This window comes from Sinocyclocheilus anshuiensis, unplaced genomic scaffold (genome assembly GCF_001515605.1).
Source record: "Sinocyclocheilus anshuiensis isolate Anshui unplaced genomic scaffold, SAMN03320099.WGS_v1.1 scaffold1005, whole genome shotgun sequence".
In the NCBI taxonomy this organism is placed as follows: Eukaryota; Metazoa; Chordata; class Actinopteri; order Cypriniformes; family Cyprinidae; genus Sinocyclocheilus; species Sinocyclocheilus anshuiensis.
Window position 1 is genome coordinate 81,783 of NW_015555810.1, and position 10,019 is coordinate 91,801.

At 32.8% G+C, this 10,019-nt stretch overlaps 1 protein-coding gene across 3 annotated transcripts in view; it reads left to right on the forward strand.

Moving 5' to 3' along the window:
• Positions 1 to 10,019, forward strand: part of LOC107675130 (RNA-binding motif, single-stranded-interacting protein 1-like) — a 90,273-nt gene that overhangs the window by 53,553 nt on the left and 26,701 nt on the right. For all 3 annotated transcript variants that reach the window (XM_016469357.1, XM_016469358.1, XM_016469359.1), the window contains exons 5-10: positions 917 to 1,074; positions 2,586 to 2,665; positions 5,167 to 5,282; positions 7,308 to 7,357; positions 8,116 to 8,203; positions 8,321 to 8,371. In XM_016469357.1, coding sequence (XP_016324843.1) covers positions 917 to 1,074; positions 2,586 to 2,665; positions 5,167 to 5,282; positions 7,308 to 7,357; positions 8,116 to 8,203; positions 8,321 to 8,371 — 543 coding nt within the window. The remainder of the gene's footprint in view (positions 1 to 916; positions 1,075 to 2,585; positions 2,666 to 5,166; positions 5,283 to 7,307; positions 7,358 to 8,115; positions 8,204 to 8,320; positions 8,372 to 10,019) is intronic.

The window sequence follows — 10,019 nt, forward strand, 5'->3', positions numbered from 1 at the left end:
AAATAAAAAAAAAAATATATATATATATACATACACACACACACATAAATTTAGTTCTGTATTTTGCAGATGTTAAGCCTAATAATTTGTAATATTTTTTTATGATATATATTTTATGTTAGACTATTATATATTAAATATATATTAAATACTCAGTATTTATATATTTGATTAATATTTGTGCTTATTATGCTAATATGCTGATTATATTAATATGCTCAATGAAAAAGATTCCCCAAGATATGAAGCATATACGTACATACATATATGGATTAAAATGTAGTTCAGTCTAATTAAAAACTGCCTAAATTGTCTAAAATGCCTATTCTACTCTATTATACATTATTAGGACAGGGAATTTTTTGGCTGCTTGGATTCTATTTGTCCTATGTTGCACTGGGTAGCTCCGCCTACAGTCAAATCCAATTGGTTCAAAATCTAGTTCCGCAAAACTGAATTTTAAACATCAAATTCTGATCGGTCGTGATTATATTATGTATTTAGCAGACAGACTACTTGTCTCTTTGAGTTTGTTGGGACATGTAAGAAGGCATTCATGCATGCAGCATGCTAGGTTTTGAAACCAGCTGATTATTGACTGGCAGATGTGGATGGCCAGTGATTTCTGTTGTCAGATCTCCAGGTGTTCTTCCGTTAACTGATAAAGTGTGTATAAACAGTGACGGAGCTCCGGCAGTGTGTGAATGAACTGAACGATAAGATCTGAGGTGTTTTTACAGGTGTGTGTAATCTACTTATGCTAAAAATAACAGTAATTATTCTTCTTTACACAAATGTTCCAGGTTCAATATGAGTTAAGCTCATTTTGGTTCTATTAATCAGTGACTTTTTCATCAGGAAACCAAATAAAATGGCAAAAGTTTCACCGTTTTTGTTTCTTTTTCTCTCCCGACAGCAACAAGAGCAGGACCCCACTAACCTGTACATATCTAACCTGCCGCTGACCATGGATGAACAGGAGTTAGAGGCCATGCTGAAGCCCTTCGGACAGGTCGTCTCCACACGCGTCCTGCGGGACACCAACGGCGGCAGCCGAGGGGTCGGATTTGCAAGGTGAGGGTCTTGTATCTGACCCCAAATCACCAGGTCAACTCCTGTTGTCACGCTATCGTTCTTTGTGAAATCCCCTTCAATGTACCAACCATGGTTCAAGTCTGCAGCGTCGGTCAGGGAATCATGCGTCCTGGAAAGCCCCTGGCGTTGTGCCCGCCGCAACACAAACACTTCAGACACTCCCATGATCCTTAGTGCCAGTCAGTTCCTTGAAAACATAGCTGTGCATCTGACATATCAGCACGGCAAAGCCAGGAAACTGAACTCCCTGAACTTCTCTTTGTAAATTTATGACAAGTAAAAACTTGATTGTACGAATTGCTATTCTCACGCACTTGAGTGAAAAACCCCTGACCTGGTTTATCTAATCAGATGAATGAGTTTCGAGTATGCTTTCAGATATCAATGATATAAGTATAAATTATGAAATGAGTTTTACTGATAAACACAGAATGCATTGGCAAAACATGTCTTTATGATTTTCATAGCTCTGCATATCTAAACATTCACAAAAATGTCAATTTCTACCCTCTTTTGATGACTTGATTGTACTAACCTAAGGGTTATTCCTGCTCATTTGAGTGAAAAACCCCTTAAAGAAAACTGAACTGGTTTATTTAATCAGAAGTAGGTTTTCAAATAATAATGATATAAATATAAATAATGACATATTTTAAATGATAAACAAAATATATTAGCAAAACTTTTGTTGATATGGGTTTCAAAGCTCGGCATACCTAAACATTTATGAAAATCTCAGTTTGTACAAATTTCTGTATTTATTTTGAAACTGATTACAATGTATTTGTTTGCAGTTAAAATAATCCGAGCATGTTTTCCACTCTAAATGAACTGAAGCAAGATTTATATGCACGGATATAACAAAATATAGAAATTAACAGCAATATTTAACTACATACATTTTTGCTAAACTTTTTAATTCGTAAAAATGCCTTGCAGAGACATTTTTGAGTGATGCCACACATTAATCATTAAATCAGAGTTTTGAACTGATTCACTAAAATGAACAGTTTGAAATAGGGATGCACCGATACCACTTTTTCCAGTACTCGCCCGATACCGATACTTTTATTTTTGGTACTTGCCGATACCGATATTTTTATTGCATTTGTAAATTTTTTTAAATATTGGGTACAGAAACCAAAAGGTACGAGTACAGGAGACCAGTATCGGGCCCGATACCGATACCAGTGTCGGTATCGGTGCATCCCTAGTTTGAAATGATTCACTGAAATGAATCAAACTTGCCAACTCTAACTGAAGTTTAAATGTCAGGAAAAGAACAAAAAGGATCATGAAACTATAAGGTAATGCATTAAGATGAGTGCATTATGCTTTAGTTTAGTAATGCAAAATCCCCTAGCTATTCTTCATATGACTTTAACATGTTTCTCAACATTGACAGCTGGTGCAGGTGATGGGAATGATGTTTTATATTCAAACCGAGAGTGAAATGTGTAAACCTTTAAACCGGTAATCTGTTTCTCTAGGATGGAGTCGACGGAGAAATGTGAAGCTGTCATCTCTCACTTCAACGGGAAATTTCTCAAAACACCAGCTGGAGTTATGGGTAAGTGTGCATCTGCATGCTTCACATTTACTTTAATGCAGTTGTTCATGAAAAATTTTTTTTTTTTTAAATATGTCAGCGTTCACTCGCCCTCATGTTGTTTCCAAACATGCATGACTTTTCTTTCCTCCACAAAAGGAGAGGTTACATTTCTGAAGGATATCCTTGCCACTTTTCTGCATGCAATAGGAGTAAATGATTGAATTGTCATGTTTGGGTGAACCACTACTATAATGTGTGTTTTGTTTGTGCATAAAGACACAACGCTGCTGTGTTCGAGCACATTCATTCATTCTCTGGTAATGATTCTCCTCGGATGGGGTCTAAATGGAAACAGGCTTTCGGGCATGTGGTGCAACAATTCAGCCATACCAAACGGCTTTTGCACGAATGTAGATTTAGACTCGCTGCACGAAATGCTGAAATTACAGAGCTGGGAGGAGCTACATGGGCATGATTCAGCTTATTGATTAGTGGAGGCTCATTTGGGGCTCAAGTGAACGCAATGTGTGCTAATTTTCTCTTACTGGCCTGGCGTGGCCTCTCTAAGCATTTTAATTGGATTATTAGACTGAAATAGTCTCCACTGACCGTGTCAGAAAGGAAGGAAGGGGATTATATGAAGACAGCTTCCAAATTAGATGCCTGCTCTCTAAGCATTGTGGGAAAGCCATTGCCGATGGAGCCAGGAAGCCTCAGAGGGCCTTGAGATGACGGCATATAACTGGTGGAGATTTTGCTGTACCGTTTATTCTGCAGTATATAGAGTCACACGACAGTTATTTGCATGTGCAGCAAAGAAACAGAGATAAAAGTTTAAAATGTATAACATAATAAAAAATATAACTTGCAGCAAAGCAACATTGCAGTTTGCAGCATTAGAAGTTGATGTTTGCATCCCATTTTACCTCCATAATTAGACGTGTTTCTTCATGCAACATTGATATTCAGTGTGGAAAAATACAGGGTTTTATGCAACAGGAATTAGGGATGCACCAATTCTGAAATTGTGGCTGATGCTGTAATTATTTAAATGTTATTGCCGAAAGCCAGTGATTAGTAGATATTGCAAATCTATCTTGAAAAAGAAACATAACATGAAACTTAATAAAACAGAATAAAAATTACTTTTAAGTTATGAAAACACATTTCTGCCACATAAGAAAAAAATATTTAATAAGTCATAATTATGAAATAAAGTGTCATAATTATAACATAAAAAGTCATAATTATGAGATAAAATGTAAACAAATATGACAGTCATAATGTTATGGCTGATAACCAATATCTTGACTTGTTAAAAAAAAAAAAAAAAAAAAAAAAAAACAAAAATAAAAAAAAAAAACATATCTCATCATCATCCAGTCTGTCTGGAATGACATGAAGAAACAGAACAAACTGAGACAGACTAAATCCATAAGAAAAAAAAAAAAAGACACATAACTTAATAAAACATAAAAATAAATACAAATTATTTTGAAGTTTCCAACACGTATGAAAAAAACCTACTTTGATCAATAAAAAGTTGAATTATGACATACTTTGGACATAAAGTTGAAATTATGAGATAAAAAGTCCAAATTAGGACAGTAAATGTTATGGCTGAAAACCAATAAATGGCAGATATTTTTAAGTCTAAATTAAAATTTAAAATTAAAACCAAATAAAAACAACTTAAAATTAATTTGAAGTTTACACCACACAAGAAAAAAAATCATATTTTTTGTAATTCATAAAAAGTTGAAATTATGAGATAAAAGGTCAACAATATGACATTCTCAGTCATAGTTATGAGATAAAACAAGTCATAATTGTCAAAAAGTCAAAATTATGACAGTCGTAATTATGAGAATTATGACATTCTTAGTCATAGTTCTGAGATAAAAAGTCAAAATTGTAAAAAAAAAAAAAAATTGATAATTATAACAAAAAAACAATTACTTGTCTCATAATTGCGGCTTTTTAATCTCATAATTATGATTTACCAAAGCATTACTTTTTTTCTAATGTGGCGTAATAATTAAGTAAAGCACTTTCCTTTTAAGAGCAGAGTAATGTTACACTAAAATCTTCAAAAGATTTAACTCCTAAAGGTTTCAATCTTTTTCTAGCGTTATCATTTTAAGTTAGTGCTAGATAATGAATCTTAAATCTTGAAATAGGCAGAAACAAATTAAATCAAACAATGGCCATATTCACCTGATATGGTGCTGATATATTTGTGCCGGATTGTGAAAAGTGGGTTTTATATACAATACCAGAACGGAATCAGAGGGGGAGGGGCTAAAAATATGAGGCATTTGTGATGTCATCCAAAAGGAAAGTCGTTTCAGAGGTTGCTAAAATGTCACTCCATGTTTAATGCACTGAGTAGCGTAAAGCAGTTGTACTGGAGTTTAACAAAATCTCAAGCCTTTTCTACTGTCACACTATGATGGTTTTGGTTAAAGCGTTGAGCGAGCAGTCAACATCACGCTGAGAGTTCATGTGTGTGTCTGCAGCGCCATCAGAACCCTTGCTGTGCAAGTTTGCGGACGGAGGCCAGAAGAAGCGTCAGAGTCTAAATAAATATGCGCAGAACGGACGAGCCTGGGCCAGAGATGGGGAAACCAGACTTGTGAGTACTGCTCTTTTGCTCTCACCACCATGTTATGTGTCCGGATCACTTATTACGGACATATATTACCTGCAGCAGCTTGTTAGTGAACACATGGACAGCAGGGATGTGTGGGTGTGTGTGTGTTTATACAAGCTACACCAGTACAGTCATATATTACGTGAACCACAGAAGTGATACTGAGAAGTGTGTGTGTGTGTGTGTGTGTGTGTGTGTGTGTGTAAACTACTTAGTCACCTGTCATTTCCCATCATGACACTCGCTCTGTTCCAAAACCTAGTGAACTGAAATGTACCCTCATAAGTGACTGATTTGTGATGGGAGACTCTAACTGGTATTAAAAACCATAGCACGCCGATATTTTGTAAATCTGTTTTTTGATCACTACTCTTTGGGATTGAATTAATTGTATTTCTAATCAACGTTTGTTTTACTTGTCTGACTTCTTGATTTGAGTGATTTGACCAGTATTAATATAATAACTTATTTTTTATTTTATTTTATTTTATTGTTTTATTTTATTATTTTTTTTATTTTGATCAGTACTTCAGGATTTAATCATATTTATAATAAACATTTATTTAGCTTTGTTTGACATCTTGAAGTGATTTGACCAGTATTAATAACCAATATTTTATTTTATGTAATTAATTAATTTAATTAATTTATTTATTTTGATCAGTACTTCAGGATTTAATCATATTTATAATAAACATTTATTTAGCTTTGTCTGACATCTTGAAGTGATTTGACCAGTATTAATAACCTATTTTTTTATTTTATTTTATTATTGTTTTTCATTATTTTATTCTTATTTTCTATATATTTTTCATTTTATTTTATTTTATTTTATTTTGATCAGTACTCCTCAGGATTTAATTAATCATATTTATAATCAACATGTCTTTTTCTTTGTCTGCCATCTTTAAGTGATTTTGTTGCAATGCATTCTGTGTCTGAAATGTGTCTTTCATTTCTGCACACCAGTATTACTATAATATTCTTTTTTTTTCTATTTAATTTTTAATTTTATTTAATTTTATTCACTTCAGGATTTAATTATTCATATTGATAATCAACATTTATTTTGCTTTGTCCGCTATCTTGAAGTGATTTTGTCATTAACTAGTCCCAAAGAGCAGTGATCAAAATAAAATAAATTAAATTAAAATGTGTGTATGTATGTATATGGATCACTACTCTTTGGGATTTAATTATTCATATTTATAATCAACCTCCATGTGATTTCACACAAATTTCCCCTTAAAATACTGCCTGTATAGTCAGCTCACTAGGTTTTGGAGCAGAGTGAGTCACGCTCCTGTGTTCAGTGTTCACAGTGTCACATGACCATTCATAAAAAGAAAATCAGTAGGAAAATGTATCACATCACATCACTTGAAATCACATGAAAATTACTTTGAACGGTTTCATTTTTTCTCCTTATCATGTGCAAGCCATGGATGGCATGTAATTACAGCACGCTGGGTTTTCTGTCACGCCAGATCATTTCATTAAACCTTATGCAGTTTCACAGGTTTTATCCACGCATGCCGCAGCACTCGACTGGACAGTGTCAGATTCTGTCCACAGCGAGAAGAAACATCTTAAAAGCTTTTCCACATGTTGATATGGCTGTGACAACATGAACTATTTGGCTACAAACTCGAGCGGAGGGCAGTAGTGTCATTTGTTTTCAGTTTTATGTTATTTGACAAGTACGGTAGCCCCACTTAATGATATAGCTTCATTGCATTCGCTAACAAAGTATCAAAGCAAGTCTGTATCTGTGTTGAAATGCTGCAGGAGCTTTTCCCTTCACTTACTTTTTAACTAACACTTTTCTTCATCATTTTTGCTCAGTGTCTTTTAGTGGATGTATGAAATCATTTCTTCCCAGGTTCACATGATTCACAAGCTATAAGTGGCACAACACTTTTGACTTCATTTTCAACACTTCAAGAGCAGCTATGAGCTGAATGGTGTGAGAATGATGTTTTATTTCTCTCTCTTTCTGTCTCATAGGCTGGCATGACACTCACATACGACCCAACCACAGCTGCTATGCAAAATGGGTACGAGACAACAAGAGTCCTGAGAAAGAGCCAGTGTTATTGTAGTATTATTTAAATACTAGTATAGTATTAATTAGTATTTTGAATTAGCTTTTATTTTTATAGTTTCTCTTTTCATTTTAATTTTAGTTCACGTTTTAGTAATTGTAAATGTGCTTTTTGTAATTTTTATTATTAGTATTTGTTATTTCTATTGAACTTTAATGCATTTTATTTCTGGTTTAGTAATTTTAGTACTTCTGCATTTCAAATTTTGGCTTACGTTTTTTAGGTTAAAATTTTTTGTTTGATTATTTTAATTCAGCTTTATTTTAATTTTAGTAGTTTAGTTATTTAAAATGTAGTTTAATTTTAGTAATTTAATTAGTTTTAGTAGTTTTATTTTGGGAACAACAGTCATTAAATTGTATATTTCCAGCTCTTAGAAACTCTTTATTTTATTTTATTTTATTTTTCAGTTAATTGCCAAGGCAACCTTTCTAAATTTAATTTAATTTTTTTTTTAAAGTTTAGGTTTTTCTTTTCATTTTTCCAACTCAGTTTTTTTTTATTTAAGGGTATTTTTTTTTCAGTAAGGGATTTTATTTATTTATATATCTTTTTTTATTTTATTTTTTTTGTTGTTTTTTCAGTTAGCCGTCAAGGTACCAAGTTTTTCAAAGTTTAACATGTTCATTTCATATGAATAATAATATTCATAGTATTGCACAGCCTCTCATACATTATTGCTTAAATATGCCGTTTTTATCTTTCTACAGATTCTATCCGACTGCCTACAGTATTACAAACAGAATGATAACACAGACCCCCATTTCTCCATACATCTCGCCTATGTCCACATACCAGGTAACATAATGTGTAGTTCAGATCAAACTTTACTGCTTACAGACCGATCGAGGTCTCAGAGATGGATGCATCAGAACTGTCTTAAGGGACGCTGATAATCTGTATTTTATTATTCAGGTACAGAATCCATCCTGGGTCACCCATCAGCCCTACATCATGCAGCATCCGGTGAGTCTCAGCACTGGCCGTCTCTGATTGTCCTGAGCAGTGCTTGTTTGTTTGTGTGGGAGAAATACACTTGAACTGCATCATGACTGCTCATAGACCGAGAGTGTGGGCGACAGGGACAGAGAGTCCAAACAAACATACTAAAGCAGAAACCACAGCAGTTTATGAGTAATCAGAATGAACAAGCTTATGCCAAATAATATAGTTATTAAGCTGATAGGTGGGCACAGTATCAAAGAATCTGCAAAGGTTTGCATCCAAACAGAATGAAGAGTCTGAAGTTTCCATTTATTAAGAAATGTTCATTTCTATTTATACACACCAGTATTAATATAATAACTGGCTATACCAATTACTATAATATTAATTATTCTGTTTTATTGTATTTTATTTATTTTGTTTTTATATCTTATATTTTATTTTGTTTTATCATTTTTATTTTAGTAGTAATATAAAAACTGGCTATACTAATAACTATTTTTTTTATGTTATTATTTTATTTTATTATTTTTATTTCATTTTTCATTTCATGTTTTATTTTGTTTTATTCTTTTTATTTTGTTTTATTTATAATATAAAATTTAATTTATTTGTTATTTGATAAAAATACCATTTATAATAACAAAACTCTTTTTTTTTTCGTTTATGTGTCTTTAACTATAGGCTGTCATATGAACAACCAGTTAGAAATTAGACAAAATTAAGTTTCTGTAACCTTAAAAAATGTCATTTGTAACATAACTGTGAAAGAGTTAGACAATATTTATTATTTTATTTATTTTTATTTTAAATTTTTTTATTATTGTCATATGTATTATGTAGTTAACTAAAACTTAAACCACAGAAAAACTATTTTGTTACTTGAAATAAAATAAAAATTTGAACTGAAATCAAATAAGATATTAAAAACTCCAGTCTCATTTTTGTTTAGGTTATCTTCAAATACTAAAATAAGTAAAGCTAAGTAAAAGCTAAAACAAATAAAGATAAATTAATAAAAACTATATAGACATATTTAAAAAAATAATAATAAAAATGACAGAAATACACAACAAAATTACTAAAACTTTAACTCAAATTAAAGTGAAATCAGAAAATATAAAAATTAAATACAACTCAAAATATTAACAAAAACTATCATAGTATATCAATGATACTAAAATAGCATTGCTACAAAGTACAGACACCTTGATTTTAGTCAGTTATTTCATTCAGTAATTTAATAGTTTGTGAAGCTGCTTTTAGAAGCAACATTGCTTGTAGCAAACAGTTGACACTTTGTCCTTGATAAGTGAGGTGTGTTTCCTACTTCTGAAGAGCAGCAGTGGCCATCACTGTTGTGCAGGAAACACTGGTGTGAGTGTGTGTTTGCATATGTGCACTAACACTGAAACACACCCAGATGCTGGATTACAGTGTGGCTGAAGTGTGTGTGTGTGTGTGTGTGTGTGTGTGTGTGTGTGTGTGTGAGGGAGTGAGTGAATGTGTGTGTGTGTGAGTTTGTGTTTGTGAATGTGTGTGTGTGTGTGAGTGTGTGTGTGAGTGTGTGTGAGAGTGTACTGGTTTATATATCCTGGTGGGGACTTAAACCTGACTACACACAGACTCATGGGGACTCGTGTCACGGTGGGGACCTAAATTGTGGTCC